This window comes from Aspergillus melleus, assembly GCF_016097325.1.
Source record: "Aspergillus melleus strain CBS 546.65 chromosome Unknown contig1, whole genome shotgun sequence".
Lineage (NCBI taxonomy): Eukaryota > Fungi > Ascomycota > Eurotiomycetes > Eurotiales > Aspergillaceae > Aspergillus > Aspergillus melleus.
Window position 1 is genome coordinate 5,266,818 of NW_025763370.1, and position 22,372 is coordinate 5,289,189.

At 52.1% G+C, this 22,372-nt stretch overlaps 7 protein-coding genes across 7 annotated transcripts; 3 read left to right on the forward strand and 4 right to left on the reverse strand.

The window, feature by feature from the left end:
• Positions 1-184: 184 nt before the first annotated feature.
• fma-AT (acetyltransferase fmaC) lies at positions 185-1,541 on the forward strand (the record flags this gene model as incomplete). Its single annotated transcript, XM_046083532.1, has 2 exons — positions 185-807; positions 898-1,541. The coding sequence occupies exons 1-2, from the start codon at positions 669-671 to the stop codon at positions 1,539-1,541; spliced, it is 783 nt and encodes a 260-aa protein (XP_045939489.1). The 5' UTR covers positions 185-668.
• A 223-nt stretch (positions 1,542-1,764) lies between these two features.
• On the reverse strand, positions 1,765-3,856 carry LDX57_001886 (cytochrome P450; the record flags this gene model as incomplete). The annotated part of the gene is made up of 6 exons (XM_046083533.1): positions 1,765-2,110; positions 2,186-2,772; positions 2,826-3,370; positions 3,429-3,515; positions 3,578-3,622; positions 3,700-3,856. 6 exons carry the CDS (start codon positions 3,854-3,856, stop codon positions 1,912-1,914), a joined length of 1,620 nt encoding a protein of 539 aa, XP_045939490.1. The 3' UTR covers positions 1,765-1,911.
• A 491-nt stretch (positions 3,857-4,347) lies between these two features.
• On the forward strand, positions 4,348-5,216 carry LDX57_001887 (uncharacterized protein; the record flags this gene model as incomplete). The annotated part of the gene is made up of 3 exons (XM_046083534.1): positions 4,348-4,434; positions 4,499-4,863; positions 4,928-5,216. The coding sequence occupies 3 exons, from the start codon at positions 4,348-4,350 to the stop codon at positions 5,214-5,216; spliced, it is 741 nt and encodes a 246-aa protein (XP_045939491.1).
• Positions 5,217-6,233: 1,017 nt separating this feature from the next.
• On the reverse strand, positions 6,234-8,106 carry LDX57_001888 (uncharacterized protein). The gene is made up of 2 exons (XM_046083535.1): positions 7,799-8,106; positions 6,234-7,733 (listed from the first exon to the last, which is right to left on the reverse strand). The coding sequence occupies exons 1-2, from the start codon at positions 8,086-8,088 to the stop codon at positions 6,245-6,247; spliced, it is 1,779 nt and encodes a 592-aa protein (XP_045939492.1). The 5' UTR covers positions 8,089-8,106; the 3' UTR covers positions 6,234-6,244.
• A 1,349-nt stretch (positions 8,107-9,455) lies between these two features.
• On the reverse strand, positions 9,456-11,289 carry LDX57_001889 (uncharacterized protein; the record flags this gene model as incomplete). Its single annotated transcript, XM_046083536.1, has 3 exons — positions 9,456-10,641; positions 10,693-11,098; positions 11,172-11,289. 3 exons carry the CDS (start codon positions 11,287-11,289, stop codon positions 9,534-9,536), a joined length of 1,632 nt encoding a protein of 543 aa, XP_045939493.1. The 3' UTR covers positions 9,456-9,533.
• A 246-nt stretch (positions 11,290-11,535) lies between these two features.
• On the reverse strand, positions 11,536-13,051 carry LDX57_001890 (uncharacterized protein; the record flags this gene model as incomplete). The annotated part of the gene is made up of 1 exon (XM_046083537.1): positions 11,536-13,051. The coding sequence occupies exon 1, from the start codon at positions 13,027-13,029 to the stop codon at positions 11,536-11,538; it is 1,494 nt and encodes a 497-aa protein (XP_045939494.1). The 5' UTR covers positions 13,030-13,051.
• Positions 13,052-13,441: 390 nt separating this feature from the next.
• On the forward strand, positions 13,442-21,535 carry LDX57_001891 (uncharacterized protein; the record flags this gene model as incomplete). Its single annotated transcript, XM_046083538.1, has 4 exons — positions 13,442-13,753; positions 13,823-13,909; positions 13,985-14,042; positions 14,100-21,535. 4 exons carry the CDS (start codon positions 13,442-13,444, stop codon positions 21,533-21,535), a joined length of 7,893 nt encoding a protein of 2,630 aa, XP_045939495.1.
• Between the last annotated feature and the right edge of the window lie 837 nt (positions 21,536-22,372).

Genomic DNA, 22,372 nt, shown 5'->3' on the forward strand with positions numbered 1-22,372 from the left:
GGCAATGGCAGCAATCTGATCAGTATCCTCGACCTCATATAACTGATATAGATAGGATGTTGAGCATATACTTCGCTTATCCGCTAACATAAGATAGGACTAGTATGTCGCCACTAATTCCTGAAGAGACTAACCTGTAAGGTGACGAGCTTACCCTGCATCTAAGACCATTCTTACTCAGATTCTAGCTCAATCTCACTCGCTGTCATGGTCAACGTGCCGTATCAGTTACTCTGTTCACCCACTAGCGACATAAGCATGCATTTAACGGAATAACGGCTGACAGGAGGATCACTGGAGAGTTCCCTCGGGATGACAGCTTCTTAGCCTGTTTGGCATAAACTAATTCAGATGGAAGCGAAACCTAGTTATCTATCTTTGCTCCCATACCCGCCACTCCGCCACTCCGAGTCTCCTTCCATTTGAAGTCAATTGACCCCCACCTTGTATCACTTTCTCTACGCAAACAGATCACTCTTCAACATGGCTATCGAACCGAGTCAGCCGGTTGAATTCAAGACGATGGACGGCATCACCCTTCGGGGGTTGCTGTACACTGTCCCAGGCCCAGCACCCATCGTTATCATGACCCATGGGGTAGGGATTGATCCTCTTGCTCGGTGGTAACGCGAAGGCTAACCGTCTTGCAGTTCAATTGCGTCAAGGAGATGCTTTTGCCCGAGACTGCAGAGAACTTCCAGTCACTGGGCTACAACGTTCTGCTTTACGACACACGAAGCGTTGGAGGCAGCGATGGAGAGCCTCGCAATCAGCCAAGCCCTTACCAGATGGCTGAGGATGTGTCTGGTGAGTTCCAATGCTATATCATACCCCCACCGTGGTACCCACCACTATCGCACAATCGCTCTCCCAGATTGCAGCTAACGCCACCTCCAGATGTCATAACATACGCGTCATCTCTTCCCACAGTGGACAACAAGCGCATCCTACTCTGGGGCATATCCTTCGGGGCAGCCGTCAATGCCTGCACAGTAGCAGTGGATCGGCGAGCCAAGGGCCTTATCATGGTGTGCCCACTGCTCAGCTTCATCCGCAAGGATCGTCGCGGACGCACATTCACCCAGGTTATCAAAGACCGACAGTCTCAACAAAAAGGAAATGCCCCGTACTCCATGCAGCCGCACAATTCGGCGGGAGATAATATCGCCGGTCTAGGAGGCGCAGGGGGGCCTGGAGGTCTCGAGGCGCACCTGCTTATGCGTGCGGCCGCGGAACGCGGCCATCCCAATTTCCGCGACCGTATCACGATCCAGACATATCATAAGCTGGCTTATTTTCGGCCCAAAGAGATCATGGAGACGATTGAGGGCGTGCCGGTGTTGATGATCATCCCGGAGTTGGATAATATCTCGCCGCCGGAGGAGCAGAAGACCGCGTGGGATGGCATGACCACACCCAAGCAGCTTTTTGTAGCGAAGAATGGGGGACACCTTGGGATATTGTCGGGCGAAGGGTCGCTGGAGGTGTTTCAGAGGCAGGCGGACTTCTATAAAGATGTTTTTGAGGACAGGGTTAAGTAGTCGCAGAAGACGATGTACTGTGGGCATTCTGCTTTCCTCATTAGCAAGATTTAACATTTAAACTTAGATAATAAAGAAAACCGCATGAAACCTTTCCTCAATGCTCAAGCCTTGTAATTCAGAACCCTTGTCAGTCATGTTCAACCGTAGTTAATGAAATCTGTGTTAATCATCTCGGTCGGTGAAAGGGCTACGGGAGCGAGCAATATTCAGGGACTCAAGGCGCGATTGTAATATTGGGTTTTCCATTGACTTAACGGGCTGAAACCCCGGCCATATTCCAATCCATTGCGCCTTCCACAACCAGGGCTCTGTCTGTTGCATTCCAATGTCCTCTGCCTTTCCAGATCCTCCCCAGCCATCTCCGTGCCTAGTGTCTGACCCTGATGCGCACTCCCTTGCTTCCCTTGGCAGGGACTGGAATGATCATGTCGAAATTGGCATCCACGTCCCTGGCGCGCTCGGTGTCGTAAAGCTCGAGAGTACGACCGGGCTGTCCGCGGTACAAGTCATATCGACGGAAGAGTGTAGCCAAAACAACGGCCATCTCACGGCGAGCCAGGTTCATACTAAACTCGTGTTGCATGGTCAGAAAAGGTACTACCGAGGAGAAACCCACGGGAACTAGGATTTTCGTAACTCACCCAACACAAGCTCTCGTGCCTCGAGAAAAGCCTAGAAACGCTCTCGCGAGCTGGGGATTGTCAATCCAGCGCTGTGGACGAAATTCGTACGGGTCTTCATAGACATCCGGATTCAAATGCAAGCACAGCGGACTCATGCTAACGAGGAATCCGGCAGGCACGGTATATGTCCGACCGGCCTTCTTGTCGTGGTAGATGACCGGCTGACTCGCAGGGACGCGCATCTGGCGATTCATGACCCCTGGGTGCAAACGAACGACCTCTTGCACGACGGCATTGAAAAAGGGCAGCCCGTCGACCTGCGAGAAGGAAGGGATTGACTCTGCGTCCGGAACGGCTTCACGAAGCTCGGCTTGGAGACGCTCGAGGACATTAGGGTTGGCAAGCAGCTCATATACAGCCGCGGTGAGCGTGAATGCAGTAGTACCCTCGCCAGCGAAAATGACGAGTTGGGCCTCACTTGCTAAGCGGGCGTCTGTCTTATCGGCAGCAGGAAGGGTACTATTCAGGATACCTTCGAAAATTGTGCTCTTGATTCTTTCGGGGTTTGGAGAGGTTCTAATCTCGCGAACCCGATCAATCCACCACTGGCCAGGAATGTTAGCACTGAGAAAAGATCGTAAACCAGTAAACCACATACCGATTTCTTATCTACTAGCTCCGCTAGGTTTGGCATTATAGCCTTGACAAACCAGCCCGGGGTCTTCTGCATCAATGTCGCGAACCAAGGGAAGAAGATCATGATATGATTCAGCCCAAAAAACAAATCGGTGGCATCGAAATAGGGCTTCCCGAAATCATCCCGCTGCATGAACTCAAAGCTATCCCCAAAGGCATACTGGGTGATCACGTCGCTTGTGCAGGCTTTGAAGACATGGTGAATCTGCACTGGGGGAGATCCCGCTCGGGCTGTCTGCTCGAGTCGGTCCAAAAGTTTGCCCATGGTACCTCGAATGATGGGCTCGAGTTGGCGAATACTAGCAGTGGAGAAGAACCCGGCCACGGTGTTTCTTCGCTGGCGGTGCAAGTCATGATCAACGGTAGTCACCATGGAATTGGGCGTGCCTGTCTTTCTCGCCAGACTTGGGTGTCGGTTGGTCTTCCTGGACGGGCCTGCCAGGACCAGGTCGATACATTCTGGATCGTTATAGTGCACTTCAATCGGGTTGATGCGTACGATAGGTCCTGCAATTTGCCGTTCAGCATTATTGTCGGGGAGTTTCTAAATTGAGGCATTTCATACCGTATTGCTTGTGCATCTCCGCTACGCGCTCAAAGTACTTTCCACCCAGCCATACTTCGTAGTATCCCTCATACCAGTGTGTCAAAGCTAGATGTGCGTCAGAAGTTATCCTTGGAGTTGGAAATTCAACTTTCATAGGCCAATCTTACCAGCGAGTTTGGGTCCCGGAATGTTGGCCAGAGGCGGGAGATACACTGCGATATTTTCGAGGCATTGTTAGAAAACAAAAACCCAGACTTAGCCACAGTGCAGGGGCTGTTGGAGTACATACGACGATAAAACCCCACCGAGATGGCCTGGGCCAAGAGGAGAACAAAGAGCAGCTGGAAAATGTTCCACGCTAAGGAGGCCAGATCCTGGGCTTTCAATCTATGGCCTAGGGCCGACACCCCTAGAAGTTCAGGCCAGATTTCTGACTTGGTCCACATGGTCTCTGTCTAGTATCATAGGATATTATTTCATGGAGATATAGGGGAAGAATTGCTCACACGTCGGACATTATATCTTAGGAATGTTTATTATGCTTATGTTGCTTTACCACCAAGGAGAGGTCGTAGAATGCATTTCTAAAATGAAAATCGTCAATTCTGGACTCTCGCCACTTGCGGGTGTGAGATCATCTTGCGCAAGTGTTGCCTCGTAGCTGCATGATTATCTCGCAAGTCCGGGACGCTAAAGTCACCATGCAGATAGCGTGGGATAGCGCCTGTCCCCCCTGTCAGACCGTCAAATGCTTACCATCGGCTTCCATTTGTAAGCCCCGATTTCTAATCAGCTGCCCTAACAACACGACCAGAGAAAAATAGATAAATGTGGTTGTTAACGTACCATTCTTTTTGTTCATCATCACAGCGATCAATACTGCTCATACCCAATAATTCCCTATCATTCTATTTCCCTACTTCCTACTCCTGTTGTCATGGCTCCCACTGTTGCATTTATTACCGGTGCCAACCGAGGACTGGGCTTCGGCCTAGTCAAGAACTTCGTGGCCAATCCAAACTACGTAAGATATTAAAACCTTCTTATCATCGTGCTGCGCGCTAACCAAACCCCTCTCTTACTTGCAGCTCGTGGTGGCCGCAGTTCGTGACCCTGCACACCCAACTGCCCAAGAGCTCACCAAGCTCCCCACCGGCGAGGGCAGCAGCGTTATCGTCGTCAAGTATGACGCTGGCGTCGAGCAATCGGCCTTTGATGCCGTCAAGGAGGCTACCGACAAGGGCGTCGACCACTTCGACTACGTCGTTGCCAATGCTGGTATCGCCAAGGTGTACCCTCTTGTTAAGGATGTCAAGCGCGCCGACCTCGTCGAGCACATCGAAGTCAATGTTCTGAGCGTGGTTTCGCTCTACCAGGCTACTCGCTCGCTGCTGGAGAAGTCGACCATCAAGCCCGTCTATGCTATTATGGGATCGGGTGGTGGTGCTCTTGGGTATGTCCATACTTGTTCTCGTCCTAACTGCGACCGATACATAACTAACCCTACTCTCTCGCAGCCGTCAACCTCCTATTCCCAGCGCTGTCTACGGTGCCTCCAAGTCCATGCTCCCCTGGTACGGCATCCGAATCAACGCCGAGGACGAATGGCTCAATGCCTTTGTCATTGACCCCGGCTGGGTTCAGACCGACATGGGCAACGGCGCTGCGCAAGGCTGGGGACTGGAGTCTGCGCCGGACACGATCGAGAAGTCGACCACTGGTATCATTGATGTCATTACGAAGGGAACGAAGGAGAAGTACGGTGGCAAGGTTGTGCTTTACGATGGCGAGGTTCAGGCTTGGTAAATACATTTTTTAGATTTGCAATACCAATAAGGAGTCTTTTCTTTTCTTTTTGATTTCTTGATTCCCCCATGTTTTTTTTTTTTTTTTTTTTTATGTAAGTGAATTCATAATTTGTTTTCTCAGAAATACAACCAACACAGTAACCTTGAAATAACAATAAAATTCACACTGTTTCTCTCCTGGGTCATTTTCGCTGTTTCTCGATTTGTATGGACGACTATGATTATTGTAGGTGAGAACCCTTCGTGATGAGGATTTTGTTGCCCGTTCTGCTGTTAAATAATTGGTACTATCTGTATATATTTATGTTATTAGTCCAATTTTACATTCAGGCAGGGTTCACTTCGCCACGTAAATATTTCCTTCTCTGTGGGCTAGTCGACCTAGGGTATGTACTGTACAATTGGGTTACGTAGGGCATAGTGCCTTTCAAGTGTAATCATAATCGTGAATTCTCTTGTTACTTGTCGATTTCTATAAATTATTCTGTTCAAAGTTCTACCTTGCTTGCTCCCTGTGGTCATTCTTCTATACATGCAGATGGTAGTTTAATGTTGCTGGTGTCGGAAAATATTAACGTTCACCAGCGCCGAAATATATAAATGAATGATCTCCACAAATTTGGTCCTCAATCCTTCGATATATCTATGACCATTTGGGAATGATTCCACAAGACAAAAAAAAAAAAAAACCCAAGATGAGGGTTGTATTCGGTGAAATGGAACTTTGGAATTCCGCGCTATAGATGCCGATGCCACGCTCAATCTGGTCAATGAAAAATCGATAATTAAGATAAGGATCTGAAGTAAATACTAGAAGTCGAAAATGTGCTGGTAAGAGACCAGATTGTTTATAAAATACTTTCATCATAGCATAATATCTCAACTGTTTCTGTAAGGCATACGAAAATTTCGGAGAATTTCAACAAACTCAAATCAAATTGAAACTAAATAAAACAAAATAGTTACAGTCTATACATCCCACAATCCTAATTCTATATTGGTCTCGGACATTCTCTTCCCATTCACTCACGGCTTACACAAATGGCCATCCTCCTGCAACTCATAGGCCTCGACCGATCCAGGGGACGAAGCCGCCCAGAGAACATGCTTAGGGTCGTACTTGTTCTTGATGGCCCTCAATTTGTCGTAGGTCTCCCCGAAATAGTCATCCTTCCAGTAGGGGAAGCCAAAGATAGCTTCGTTCATGTAACTGCCTCCACCCGGCGTGACGTCATGAAGATCAACCTGCCACTTGTTGACGAGGGAGACTTGCTCTTCTAGCTCGGTAAACGAGGCCAGAGGATCTCCGGTGACGCCGAAGTTGGCGATGTATAGCGAGTCCCGCCACGCAGGGAGGACGGCATTATCGCCTGCTTTGTTGCCCACTCTCGCGTGGGTGACGTTGTGGCTGATCAGGTAGATGAATGAGTTCTCGGTCTCAAGAAGGCCTTTGTAGATGTCCGTCAGCTGGGACAGATGGGTGGCGTTGCTAACGAGAGACCGAGGGATCATGCGGTCGCCGACGGTGGCGTTTCGGCTGTCGAAGTCGTTGCCCTCGTAGTACTTGTAGTGGCCCAGGTAGGTATCATGGACGACAGTCTCGTTGAACGTGACCGAAATTCCGAGAGAAGCCAGCTCGTCGTAGAAGGGCGTCAACGCGGTAATGAGATCGGTCTTGCTTGCATCTGGCAGAGTGGCATAGTTGAGCTGAAAGACACCACCACTGGCCAGAGCGACAAGCGATTGGAATCCCGGAATGGCATCAAGTACGTTGAGAAGGTGCTTCTGCCACGCCTCCACTGCAGTCCAGTACTTCTTCTCATCGCTCTCCACAAACGTCAGTCTGGAGCCCGCAACTTGGCCATCGGGATAAACCTTCAGCGTGACGGACAGCACAATGGCATAGTTTCCGGGACCACCGCCACTAAGCGCCCAGTACAGATCCGAATGCTTGGTTGGCGAGGCCACGAGGTGCTTTCCATCGGTGGTCACCACCTCAAATTCCAGAGTCTGATCAGATCCCAGTCCGTAAGCTGACGCCAAGGGCCCATGGCCAGCCGACTGGACCCAGCCCCCGGCCACGCCAACCGAGTCACAGGTTCCTCCAGTCGAGCGGTATCCCTTTGCAGCCGCTGCCTCGTATAGCTCGCTGACCTGAATACCAGCCCCGACGCGTGCAGCCGGACCAGTGTATCGCGAACTCGAGTAGTTCAAGAAGCTCACGCTCTTCATATTGTGGGTCCACAGAGCCAGGGCTCCTTTGCCGGTGGATCGACCTAGCGCATCATGACCGGTGTTCTTGATGATGAGACGGACGTTGTTTTTGCGCGCGAAATTCACGCCGGCAATTGCAGTTGCCGCATCGGACACATTGATTGCGTAGTAGGCCAGGCCGCCGAGCGAGCAGGTCGAGTTTGTGACAATTTCGGGTTTCACAGGCGATAGAGGACCGTGGAAGGGGTTGCAGGTGTTGTTCTCGTAGTACATGGAGATCACATTGACCGGGTCGTTCAAACTGGGCAAGTGCACCGAATTAGCTACTGCATGATCTTCCTTCTCAATGGCATGGGAGATACTTACAATGGCTGCATTGTCTCCCAAGTTGACACAATTTCCTCGCAAGCCTCGCCGTTAGCATGCTCTCCGTAGCATGACTGACCAAGTGGCTCTCCTTTCAGCAGACGGCCATGAACGGTGCGATTCAACTTGGCCCAATCCGTTTGACTGGGCCAGCCCGAATCAGACGGTAGGTAACGACAAGCAGGAGAAGAGTGCGCGCCATGAGAGGGCGGAGCTGCGCTGACGCCTGAGATAGCTGTGAACAAAGCGAGAAAAACGCTGCTTTCGCGCAGCATATTGCGGGTCCTCATCTTTCTGGATGTTTTTGCTGAATGGCGAAAAATGATCTGTTGTTTCATTCACCTTCTCTCGCATCTCTTGCCCATTTATAGACCTTCTCAGACCTTCTCGTATCATCCCTCAGGCCCGACAAACAGCCACATCGCCCCTATCCAGACATACTTTCGCCCCCATCGCCTGCCTCAGACGACGGCAGTGCTTGCTAGAAGATTCCTTCGCGATTCCTTCGCGCGAAACTGTAACTGTCCTCGTAAGCCTTTTTCACGATAGCGGACACGACAGCCTGCTTACGGCGGAAGGCAACAGCTAGCTGTCTTAGAAGAAGGCTTGGAATTAGGATTGCATTCGGTCAGCAGGAGCAGGAAGAAAATTCTTAGTTCCCTTTACTTGCCACTACGTATGAGATTGTAGTTTGATACTAGCGAATCGTACGTTGAAAATTGGCTTGGAAGAACTCATATTTTGATCTGTATCACCAAGGGAGGATCTATTATGAAATGAACTATACTTCATTACACTTCTAGAAGATAGATATAGATATACATCTTTTTGGAGTTCCGTATATGCAGACTACAGGGTATGGAGGCTCTTGGCAACTCGTGGCATAGATCACCACGTGGACTCCTGCACGATCGCAGGGTTTGGCCCCTGTTCTGAAACCCCATCAACGATTTCCCAATTTCAGGGAGACGGAATTGCACTAAGCCGAAGGGCAAAGGTCCACGAGTCAAACACGAAACTAGCACCCGAAATCAGGAAACACGAACCCGTGCCTTAGTGAGCCTCGCGATATAGATCAGAAAGGCTGCCAAGTGACGTGGCGGTCAGCATGCATTAGCGCCAGTAAGCATGCATGAAGCTAAGCTTGAATCGTGGTAGAAGGAGCAGTAGGATTGAAAATCATGCGCTGGGCCATATTTCAGCCGTGTCTAGCGCAAACTATTCGTCTACTGTAAGCCATGACTCTCTCAGCAAACTTGGTGGCTCCTCGGAATAGCCTCAGACCTTCTCAGCTGATTCTTTCAGCTGAAGGAAACAGGCAGAAGTCTCGATTTGTAAGACTGGGGATGAAAAGGAATCGAAACCAAAATGCGGATTACAGCTTGGCCCGGCAATTGGACTAGTTGCAAAGCCCGAATTAACACTGCTAGGATCACTGATGCTTGCGCATTAGGAGTCGGCTAAACGCGGTATACGATGCGTTATTAATGTATTGATTATAATTTTATTTATTCTTCGGTATATCTTTCTCCTTGTTCTTTATCATTGTTGGTGATTTGTCATTCTTTTTACTGTGTGGCTCTACAGAATGTCTGAAACTAATGGCTACCCGCAGTAACAAGAATGAAGAATTTTCCACAATGCTAACATACTGTATTCCACACATTCCCGAAAAAGCAAGTCTAGTAGTAATCAGGAGCATGTTCCCCATCGAATAGGAAGGACCCCCCCAAAATCACATGAACGCAGCATTAGCCGGATCGTGATTAATCTTCGTCCGCCTCAGAAAAAGCGCCAGTAGAACCGCCAACGCCCCAGACGTAAGCTCCAACACCAACGCATCTGTGATCGCGCGCACAATCGCATCTAGAACACGTCCTCGTAGATCCCCACCCAGCGACTCAAGCAGCGCTCCATTAGCCCCGGAGACCATACCCTGAACAGCAGAAATAGTCTCCCCCGGCAGTAACCGCGCAATCTGGACCGTCGCCCGATTCAGGAAGATAGTATTTGCCACAGACAGAGCGACAGCGGATCCTCCGATCTGGCCACAAGTCATGAATCCCACCGCGGTTGAGGTCTCCTCGGGAGGAACGAGGGATGCGGCGACTGAGAAGCCGGTCTGCGAGAACGATCCCGTCCCTATACCGGCTACAACTAGGGCGCCGTAGATCTGAGCCACGCTGGTGTTTAGGTGCGTAACTTCCAGCAGAGCGCCGCCCACGATGACCAATGCGCCGCCGGCGAGATACCACGGCATGTAGTAACCCAGGGTACTCATTGCGGCGCCGTTGACGAGGTTGAAGACCACAAGAGGGACGATAAATGGGAGGAGACGCACACCTGCTTGGAGGGCGCCGTCACCCTGCACGAATTGGAAGAATAAGGGGACGAAATAGATCGGGATGAAGGACGACGTGCCGGCCGCAGCGGTTTCGATGAAGAGAATCACCATCTCTTTGTCCTTGAAGTATTGCAGCGGGAAGATTCGGCGTTGGTAAGTGGTTAGAATGAGGAAGTGTTGTTGGAGGAAGAAGAGAATTGCGAGGACGCCGGAGCAGACGAAGAGAGCGATAATTTGCGCGCTGTCCCACCCATAGAGGAGACCGCCGAATGCAATGGCCATGATTCCGGATACAAAGACGCCGATGAAGAGTGTCGTACCGAGAAAGTCGATTTCGGCCAGTCGTGATTTCAAGGAGACACCAGGGCGAGGATCGATACTAGGAATCATAAACAAGAAGACCGGGGCAAAGAGACCCCCGATGCACAGGTTGATGTAGAAGGCCCAACGCCATGTAGCAGGGCTGTCAGTGAAAGCGCCTCCTACAATCGGGCCCAGACTGAAAACGTCAGCTCAAAATGCCTAGAGAGAGTGTTCAAGTAGCTCATACACTGTACCCACACCCCAAATCATTCCCACCATTCCCAAATACATCGGTCGCTCGGTGGGTGTCGTCAAAATGGTCAGAAGAGTCATCACTCCCAGATACATACCTGCACCACCAAGACCACAGATAGCACGACCGACAATAAAGGCACTCATGTTGGGAGCGGCGCCGCAGAGGGCCGAACCGACCTCAAAAATGAGGGTGGTCAGGATATACAACCATTTGCAGTCGAACTGTCCGTATCCTTTGCTCCAAGCCAGCAGTGTACTCGCGGCGCCGATCAGAAAGGCCACAGATATCCAAGGCAGCATTTCAAGATCCCCGAATTCTTTGATAATGGCGGGTTGGACATCGGCGACGATCGTATTGTCTAGGGCGAAGAGGAAGACGCAGGATATGATGCTCATAACTATTTGACCAGATAGACCATTAGCAGGTTGCTCCCAATATGCACGTGGAAGAGGTGTTTGGGTTGATCTTACCAACTAAAACCCATGAGATGCCATGAATCTCGCGGGGAGACTTTGGTTCTGGGGTTCCCTGCGACGGCTCTGCCTTTTCCAATGCATGAGTCGCAACTATAGTGGTGGTGGCACTCATTTTGAAATGGATGCTTGCAATGTTTCGGTTGACAATGTACGTTTTGGAATCAAGGAAATTCCAGGGAGCCCAGATAAGTTATGTACAGTATAGTTAGCATGAACCTAGTCAATTATCTAACCCTCGATAGACACTCGGATTTCTAATCCCGCCAAGACGCATGTTTGAACTAATGCAATTAACCTAGCTAGCTCCTAGCCCCCTGATTACCGGGGCTATCTGCGTGATGACAGCTGATCGCCCACTCTAGGAGCAGAGATAGATCGCATACTGTGCAAACTCTTCGTCTTGCAGCAGCAGCTCCATCTCATCCCCAAACAGATTCACTACGAACTGCGTTCCGGCCCCCGTCTGTCGTGGCAAGGGAAAGCACAGACGAGCGGCGGTGTTGATGGCATCCCAGAGAGGCCGCAGCGCGTCGGGCTTCCCTCCGTTGGCAAACACTCGCCCTCCCCAACGCATCTCTTCGACCGGGAACATGATGAGGGAGGACAAAATCAAGTCGTACTCACGCAGGGGTGTTAGACGCAAGCCCAATTTGGAGAGGTCATCCATTCCTCGCGCTAGAGCGTACGCATCCAGCATCGCCTCGGAGGTCGCAGTCTCAGCCACCTGTCGGATGGCACGCGCAACTGTTGCGATCGAGGTATCTTGTGCAGTCAACTGCTGTAGGGACAGAACGCACTCGTTCATTAAGACGAGGTTTCCCAAATACACCAGCGGCATAGCATCGGTGCGCGAGATGTCGGGCCGTCCGTCCAACGTTAACTGCAGTCTGGCTTTGACATCTGCCAGCTCGGTATCGTTCGCCCGGCCGGCATTCAACGACGCCTGTCGTCGGGCCTTAAGAAGCCCACGCCAGATGAGGGCAGTCATGGCGTCGTTGGACGAGATCCGCGCGTCTGCGCCCGCCTCTTTGACGCAGCTGGCATGCAGGGCGGCGAACTTGTCCGGGGGAATATAGAAAACTCCAGACTGCATGCGCTCGTCGAACCGGAGAGTTGCGGGGGGTCGTTGAACACCATCTGGATGGTCCATGTCTAATAGAGTCCATGCGACCGGCGACATCTCGTCTTTTTTCTTCTCGGTACCCCCCTCTATGGCCAAGATTCGCTCAATGAGCTCCCGGTCGGAACTCAGAGGATCTGGGTCTGCAAGCTTAGGCGCATTCGGGGATTGCAGCGCATCACAGTTTGCCGCCCAAGCTCGCCAGACGTCGAATTGACTGGTGCCGTCACAGACATTATGGTGAGTCGCGCCGCAGAGCAGGAGAGCGCCCGGAAAGAAATTTGCCTGAGCCTTCAGACACTCCGCGCCGTGATCCTCCTCGGGCACATTTATATAATTCCCCCAGAGCATTTCTTCGTCGGGAAAGGCGTCCATGGGGAAACCGAGTTCTTGAATCTCCTCGTAACTCATGGGGAGTTCATCTTCTTTGAGCTCCTTGAATCGGAATTGCGATAGAGGCTTGTCCAGCTCGGCCGAGTCGTAACGGATCTCCAATTGTCCGGGGCGCCATCCCGGCGTTGTAGAGACTTGTTTGTAGACTTTGCCGCTGAGCCAGGGATATTGTTTGAATGTCGCTCGTAATCCGTCTTCCAAGGCGGCGAAGGCTTCTTGAGGGGTCACTCCATCTTTGAGTGGAATATACCAGCTAATGGCTGTGTAGTTGGGCGGGCAGAAATGATCCAGCACCCCTAGAGGGACGTGGATAGTTGACGATGACAAAGAGGAAGACATGAAGGGTGGCGCTGAACAATTGGCCCTCTTGCGAGTGTCACTCGACAGAACAAAGATATGCAGAAGATGTTTCGCAACATTGTTAGCTCCGTTCCAATACCCCGCTGATTAACTGCATTTCCAGGGGTAAGCATGCAGGTCATGAAGTAAGATGAAGTAAGCCCGCAGAACAGGCATAATTAGTGGTTCTATAAGGAAGATAAGCTGACAAGTAGCTCCCATGGTGGGGATAACGGCCATAATCTAGACAGTGATCATCGCATAGTGAAGACCACACCTATACCTACACATAGTTAGTATAGATTCCAGATGAACAACTACCTCCGAGATTGCAGACTCGTTCTTCCTTCTCAACACCAGCCTGATCCATGATATTTTAACGATATTTTTGTATTCTGAGATCCACAACATCATGCCGAGCAACGAGAATGGGATCACGAATGGAGTGAATGGTCATGCCCACACAAATGGCCATGCAGCTACCAATGGCTACACATACACCAATGGACATGGATCTACCAACGGCCATGCACACACCACACCAGGGCCTTCTCCCTCCCCAATCGCCATAGTTGGCATGGCCTGCAGATTCGCCGGTGGTGCGACCAGCCCGGAGAAGCTATGGGAACTTTGCGCAACCGGCCGCGATGCGTGGAGTCGAATTCCCAAGTCCCGATTTGATGTCGATTCACTTTATGATGCAGACAAGGATAAGCCTGGAAGGGTAAGTGCGCAACACTGATATTCAATGGTATGACGTGTCTGTTCAGTCAAACTAATTCCGATCGCGCAGAACCATGCCACAGGAGGATATTTCCTAGAAGAAGATGTGAGCTTGTTTGATGCCGCGTTTTTCAACTTCACGGCTGCTGTGGCGAATGTAAGTAACCGAAAAGGCCGACCTGTTAGAAATGGCTGCCTGCATCATGGATGTTGACGAGTAGAAAAATGCTAGGCCATGGATCCTCAACTGCGCCTGCTTCTGGAGGTAGTATATGAAGCGACAGAAGATGGTGAGTTTTTCTCCCATCCAACAAAGTTACAACGAGAACTGACATCTTCATCCTCAGCCGGTATCCCCATCGAAAAGCTCGCCGGTCCAGAATCCAGTACCTCAGTCTTCACCGGATGCTACACAAAAGACTATCACGATCTCCTGACCCGAGATCCTGAGACCATGCCGCCAGCCACTTTGACGGGAAACTATACCGCTATGTTTTCCAACCGACTTTCCCACTACTACGATTTCCAAGGCGCCAGTATGTCGATTGACACAGGCTGTTCGGCGGCTCTGGCCGCCCTTCACCAAGGGTGTCAAACCATTCGGTCAGGCGATTCCAAAGTGTCTATCATCGGCGCGTCCAACACGATCTTGAACCCAGATATTTACATTGCCATGTCCTCATTGGGAATGGTGGGCGCGGAAGGGCGATGCTATGCATGGGACACTAGAGCAGAGGGATATGGTCGAGGCGAGGGCGTTGCGGTCCTCGCTTTGAAATCTCTCGACGACGCTTTGCGCGACGGAGATCAAGTCCACGCCGTGATTCGGAACTCGGCGCTGAACCAAGACGGAAACACAACGACCATCACTTCCCCGTCGCTGGAGGCTCAGGTCCGGCTGATCCAGGACTGCTACCGTCGAGCACGCTTGGATATCTCGGAGACCGGATACGTCGAGGCCCACATGACAGGCACACAGGCTGGAGATGCCACCGAGGCGGAATCGCTGGCTCGAACATTCGGCTCGAGTCGCTCTGACGGGGACGCGGTCTGGATCGGTGGCGTCAAAACCAATGTCGGACACACAGAAGGTGTCAGTGGATTGGCGGGTATCATCAAGGCGGCCATGGCGATGAAGTATCAGGCCATTCCGCCCAATCTCAATTACAAGGTCGGAAACCGCAAGATCCCGTTGCAGGATTGGAACTTGCAGGTCCCTACCAGTCTGGTGGATTGGCCGAAGAACAAACCTCTGCGCGCGTCGATCAACAACTTCGGTTACGGGGGTACAAACGCCCATGTTATTCTCGACGGCATTGCCGAGCAGACACAGAGTGGCACTTCACTTTCAATAACCCCAGCGAATGGGAGTGAAGTAAATATCTCTCGTCTTTACATCCTCAGCGCCCAGGATGCGACGACGACCAAGAATATGGCGAAGAACCTAGCCGCATACCTGCGGCAGAGCAACAGCGTCCCAAGTGCAAAAGACCTCGCCTTCACTCTTGTTGAGCGCCGGTCCCGTCTCTCCTGGGTTGCGACCGTCCGAGCTCGCAGTATCCCCGAGCTAGCCGACCAGCTTGAGAATGACGCTCTTCAAGTCGCTTTCGCGCCAGCTAAGAGGCAAAGCCCGCGGCTGGGATTTGTGTTCAACGGCCAAGGTGCCCAATGGCACGCCATGGGTCGTGAACTGCTCCACGAGTATCCGGTCTTCGCTGCCAGTGTGAAGGCGGCAGATGAGGTCTTGCGTGAACATGGCGCAACTTGGTCATTGATCGAAGAGTTGACCCGCGATTCAAAGTCCACCCGAGTGTCGGAGATCCACCTCGGTCAGCCCATCACGGTGGCTTTGCAGATCTGCCTGGTGGATCTTCTTCACTCGTGGGGCATCTATCCATCGGCTGTCACCAGCCATTCTAGCGGCGAGATTGCAGCCGCTTACGCCGCCGGCCTTCTCTCTTTCGAGCAGGCTCTGGGAGTAACCTACTGGCGTGGTGAGCTAGCCCGACTTATGCTCGGGCAGGAAGACTCGGGCTTGGTTGGCGGCATGGCTGCTGCAGGTCTTAGTCCGGACGAGGCCCAGGGCTACCTATCCAAGACATCTTCCGGCGGCCGAGTCGTAGTGGCTTGTGTGAACAGCCCCGAGAGCGTCACGCTATCCGGAGACCTCCCCGATCTCGAAGAAGTCGTCGCTCGCGTCGAGGCGGACGGCCGGTTTGCTCGCAAGCTGAAGGTGCCTGTAGCCTACCATTCCCATCACATGCAAGTGATGGCAGCTGCCTATACAAAGAAGCTACAGGATCTAGTTCCTTCGTGGTCCGAATGGCCGCGTCCACATGTGTTGTATACCTCTCCTGTCACTGGCAGTATCATCTCCTCGCCCGAAGCCCTCGCTCCCACTCACTACGTGAACAACTTGACCAACCCTGTCTTGTTCAGCCAAGCGTTTGAAGCGATGTGCTTTGGCTCTTCCGCCACCAACGTCGACGCAGTGGTTGAAATTGGACCCCATGGTACCCTAGCAGGACCCATTCGGCAGATTCTGCAGGGTCGCAAGATGCCGTATGTGAGTTGTCTCAAGCGGCCAGTTGACTCGGTCGAGACGATGCAAGACATGGCAGCGAACCTCATCCGCCTCGGATATCCAGTGCACCTCGGTGCTGTGAACCATCCGGTTTCGACTAAAGAAGAAGGCGTCCGGCGATTTGTTCCGGGCCTCCCAACTTATCCCTGGAACCATAGTACCAGCTACTGGGCCGAGTCCCGCGTCAATCACCAGATTCGATACAAGCCGTATGCTCCGCACGAGCTACTTGGGCTTCCTATCTCCGGAGCAGCGACGCTCATCTGGCGGAACTTCTTGCGGCTGTCTGACTTGCCGTGGATGGGAGACCATCGTGTTGATGGCGCAATCGTCCTTCCCGGTGCTGCGTATGCCTCGATGGCCATCGAAGCAGTTCGTCTTGTCAAAGGCGAAGTCAGCATTCACGGCTATCGCCTCCGAGACCTGGAGTTCCTGAGCGCCTTGACAATCCCCGAAATAGGCGGCTCATCATCGTCAATTGACGGCGTTGAAATGCACTTCTCCCTGCTACCCTTGCAAGATGAGGACGGGAATGAGGTCGAAGGCTGGTACCGATTCAGCGTACGTTCACTGGGTGGCAACGGTACCTGGGCAGAGAACTCGCGCGGGCTGGTATCGGTGGTCACTGAGGCCGAAGATGTCGATGAAGCTCTTATTCCCGATCAAGAGTCATTCTTGCAGGGCCGTCGCAGCGCGGAGAAACTAGAAGGCAGTGCTGTCCGAGCACGCGTGGCCGAAATGGGCGTTGAATACGGTCCGGCCTTCCACGGCCTGGTCGATTCCAACGCAGCTGCAGCTTCCGGCTCTCTTCCTAGAGCGGTAGCCAATTTACGTTTGAATTCTCTGGGGTCTTTGGAAGATTCCGAGGCCGACGGCCCAAACACGACCTCATATGTCATCCACCCCACGACTCTGGACTGCATTGTGCAAGCGACATATAGTAATTTGCCCAGGGGAACCGGAAAAATGGCCATGGTGCTGCCTCGCTTCATCGAAGAAATGTTTATTCCGCAGTTGCTCAACCGGGAGATTGGCGAAAGCCTAACAGTGTTCAGCGAGCTGCGCAAAACTGAGAGCACTGGCTTTGCGTCCAATGTCTCCGTCGTGAATACCATGGATCAAGAAGAGAAATACGGCGGCCCTTTGGCCTTAATGGAGATAAGCCGACTCTTCTGTCAAGCTATTCCTCGGGTGAGGGCTATCGAAGACGACGGTCCTGGTGTCCGACTATGGGATACCCGGTGGGAACAAGACGTATGGCACGACGGGATTCCGGCCTCCATCAAGGATTCCATGCGAGTCACGCTAGACAATGAAGATGCTGCGTGGGAGAAGAAGCTGGTCAAAGCTTCATACCATCTAATCCATGATGCCGTAACCATTCTCGAGGGCCCGAATCTCACGCAAGAGGCCTGGACACCCGATCGTCGCGTCTTATTTTCCTGGATGAAGACGATCGTGGAACAAGGCAAAGCCGGGACGCTCGCACCCGGTAGCAAGTTGTGGCAACGATCCAGCAAGGGTGTCAAGCAAATTCTGTTTGATGAGCTGCAGGCAAAGGGAGGCACGCACGGGAACCTTTTGATTCGCGTCGGTCAGCAGCTGGGAGCCATAGTTCGAGGCGATATCATCACACCGCACGAGGCCCTGAAAAAGGAGGATGAGGCAGGTGATCTGCGAGTTCAATATCATCAGGATCTTTCGGGACTTCGCGTGCGCAGTGGAACGCATCTAAGAAAACTGGTCCGATCATTTGCAGCGATCAAACCCGGACTGAAAGTTCTCGAAGTCGGCGCTGGTGATGGGACTCTGGCGCAAACGATCCTGAAATCATCCGGCAATCACGGTGACGGCACTTCGCTCATCGATCAATACATTCTGACCAACTCAACATCTGCGCTGTTCGATGCTGCGAAGCAAAAGCTGACCGCCTGGGAGGAAGCTGTTAAGTATCGAGAGCTAGACTTCGAGGATGGCCAGGCTATCTCGAAGATTTCGTCCGAACTTAAGGCGGACGTCATCGTGGCATCTCTGTTTCAGCTCCAATTCTCTAACTTCGAAGCGACTCTCAATAATGTTAGAAGCCTTCTTAGCCCGGGTGGCAAACTCCTACTGGTTGAACCAACGCAGGGTCGGCTGGATATGCAGCTCATGGTTAAAGCCCTCGCTCTCACCGAAACGAAGACCGAATATCCCATGCCGTTACTTGCTTGGGATGAAAAGCTGAAGACCAATCAATTTACTGGTCTCGAGCTCACCGTTGATGACTTTGAACAACAGCAGCACCGAGGGTTCAGTGTGTTTGTAACCAGCGCAGCACCACCGACAAAGAATGGGGCCGTGAACGGCGTCGACGGAAAACTAACTGCTTCGCTTATCCTGCATCCATCGTCTTTCCCTTCTGTTTCCCAGCAACCATGGGTATCTCGCGTGATTGAGGCGGTCCAAGCTCGGACGGGCTTGAAGACTGTCGTCGAGAGCTTTGATCTGGCTCAACCCGACGACAAAAAAGTGGCTCTCTTGGCTACCGACCTAGAGGGGGAGACACTGCTCGATAGCCTGGACGAGACGCAGTTCAGTCAACTCCGCCAGATCCTTCTGGGCAGCCGCGGCGTTCTTTGGGTGACCAGCAGCGGCGGCACCCGGGATGATGCGGCACCCGGATCTGCCCAGGTCAAGGGACTTTTACGGACTCTTCGCCAGGAGGATACAGACCGAGCCTATGGCCTGTTGGATCTGCCACGCAACTGGACTACCTCTGCAAAATCAGACATAGGCGCCGTAGGAATTGCGCGTGTTCTTCAGAAGATTCTGCACGAGGACACCTCTGAAGCCGCGGATTGGGAGTATGCGCTTGGGGATGATGGTTCTTTCTACCTTCCGCGCGTGCATCCCGTCCAGGTCCACGAAAATGCCACGTCGGAGACAAAGCCTGGGCTGTTGTTGCCGTTCCAGAGCTCTGAGCATTCTCTTGTATGGGATGATGCGGCTTCGAGCTTCATCGGAAAGCTTCGGCAGCAGGAAGCCAAAGAGACGCCCGCGGGAATGATAGAGATTGACGTCAAAGCATTCAGCCCCAGACATCCACCAAAGACTGCCAACGATGAAAATGCTGCCACTCTGTATGAAGCGTCAGGCGTTGTTGTGGGTCTCGGTAACAACACCGAGGCCAGCGGTCTCCAGCTAGGGGACAATGTATGCGGCCTTGCTGCGCCTGGTACTAGGGTGGCAAGCACCGTGCGAGCACCTTGGACCACCATCACTCGAGTGCCGGATGGGATCAGCTTGGAGACGGCTGCGTGCATGCCGTTGGCCTATGCTACAGCTTATCACGCGTTGGTTCATGTTGCAAGGCTTCAAGATAACGACAAGGTTATGATACTGCATGCCATCGAGAATCTCGACAGCGAGGCGACAATTGGACTCGCCGCTCAGATCGGGGCTGAAGTATCGATCGTGACCCACAATGGGAGTGACTCGGACGCTATACAGCTTTCTGAGCATTACCATATTCCTATGGAGCGAATTTTGATCAAGCCATCCACAAAAACGCTCAATGAGGTTATTCTCGGTCAGACAAACGGCTTAGGTGTTGATGTCCTAGTGAACGCTGTGTCTTTGCCCAAATCACAATTAGAGTTGGGTCGACTCGGCGAGGATATCATCGCTCGCTTCGGCCGAGTGGTCGATCTCGGTGGCGCTCAGAGCCATGAGCTGGACGTAAAGCAGTTCGCCGCTCGTTGTGCGAGCTACGCACGGGTGGATGTGATTCAACTTGCCAAGCACAATGGCAAAGTGATGAAGCAAGCACTTGACGCAGCCTTCCAGTTTCTCTCGCGCAGCAACACTGCTTTGCCGACGCCGCCAAGCCTGTCTGGGGTGGCTCAATACCCAGTCTCCGAGTTGAAGGACGCCCTGGAATTCAGCCAGGAGAAGCATGTTCCAGTTCTCGTGGTCCCGAATCCAGACAGCGTTGTCAAAGTTCTCCCCCCTTCGCATTCCATTTCACTCACCTATGGAGACGGGACATATCTAGTCTGCGGAGGCGTCGGGGGCATTGGCAGTACTATAGCATTGTCAATGGTGTCGAAGGGGGCGCGGAATGTGATTGTCGTCTCTCGCAACGCCGAGTCCCATCCAGCAACAGAGTTCCTTGCTGAAGATGCGCGTCAAAAGGGTTGTCATCTGAAGTTCGTCAACTGCGACGTATCGGACGAGCAAAGTGTCATTAGTCTCGTCAACCGCATCTCGGCCTCCTCACCCCCAATCCGAGGGGCTGTTCATGCCGCGGCTGTACTCGAGGACACCATCTTTGAACAAATGACCTTTGCACAGTGGCAATCCGCACTGAAGCCCAAGGTCGCCGGTGCCCGGAACTTGCATCGTCATCTGCCATCCGATCTGTCTTTCTTCGTGCTCCTTTCCTCTATCACGGGTGTTGTCGGCCATCCCTCGCAGGCCAACTACGCAGCCGCGAATACATTCGAAGACGCCTTGGTCCGTGAACGCGCGGCACAGGGTCTCGCAGGTATTAGTCTAGATTTGCCCGCCATCACAGGCGCCGGCATGGTAGGCGATAATGCAGAGGCCCATCGACGAGTCGAGGCCCTTGGAACCGAGTCGATGCCCATCGACAAGGCCCTTGATCTGATCGAAACGGCCATCCTGCGCGACGTAGACCGTCAATGGAGGCAATCCCAGGCACATCTCAACCACGAAACTTCAGCTTCTGACGGCGAGGTCGTCCAGCTCATCGCCGGCCTGCAGCCGTGGAGTCTTCTTTCCCCGGACGCGACCGTCCGCCGGGATAAACGTTTCGGCACCCTCCGTCTGATGGGATCGACCTCCGCATCAGCGTCTGACGATCCTTCCTCCGCAGGTAGTATTTCGGACCCAACAACGCTTCTGATTCAAGCTCTCAGTCGCAGCAAGGACGAAAACGATGCTGGAGCGAAGGAGAATGCGGTAGTTGACGCCCTTGCTGCGCGACTGGCCGCCATTTTCAGCGTGCTGGTTGAGACCATCGATCTCGGGCTGACAATTGCAGGACATGGCGTGGACTCTCTGGTGGCGGTTGACCTGCGAAATTGGCTCGCTTCGGCTGGGAAGGCCAAGCTGTCTATTTTCGACATCCTGCAGAGTCCGTCGTTGAAGCATTTGGCTGGGTTGGTGGTGGGGAAGAGTGGATTGTCCAAATAATTCCGAGCATCGTTTGTTTTGTTTGTTTTGTTTGTTCTGTTTGCTTTGTTTGTTTCTAAGAGCGTAGAGCACCTATGAAGTCTACCTATATCTTATTTACAATACAGATTATACACTGGCAGTATTTGTTTCTGGACTGAGCATTCTATTCTATATTCTCTGTATGATTTGGTCTACACATACAGACCAGGTTACGAAAGCTTTTCATGAATATCGCCGCGGCCTTATCTAAATATACACCTGACGCAAACTCCCCGTCGCCTGTACTCTAGCGTCGAGTCATGCTGAAAAAAGCTCTGAGACAAATCATTCCAAAGAAGTCTTAAATTTATCGAGTTTTGTGGCACCAATCGCATCTTGACAGTCTGGCAACCCGACGGCTCTTTGAAGAATATCTGCTTCTACCCCCCGTCTGTCGACAGAATACACAATTTTTCAGGGCCAAAGAAAGCACTAAGCACTAACCATGCCATTACAAACAGGAGATGGACCCTTCACCAGGTTTAGATGAACCTTAGTATTTGTTCAAGCATCCCTAGACTCATCTACAACATGCAGTTCGAACTAGGGTCGTCTACTCGGCCTTGTATTATGACCTCCCTGCTGAAAGGTAAGTACTATGTAGATTGACTGATCAGTCTTTTCTCAAATCAATTATTCATAGTATCAGAAACTCGAGATGCTCTGGCTCGGATCCTTGAATGCAATTTCACTGGTCAGTCAGGTCTGCTAGAACTGAAGCATACCTCCATGCACTGGGGGATAAATATGGCGGACAATTTTACCTTTTCCATAGATGAACCAGGGAGGCACGTGCTCCATACTCCCCGGACTGAT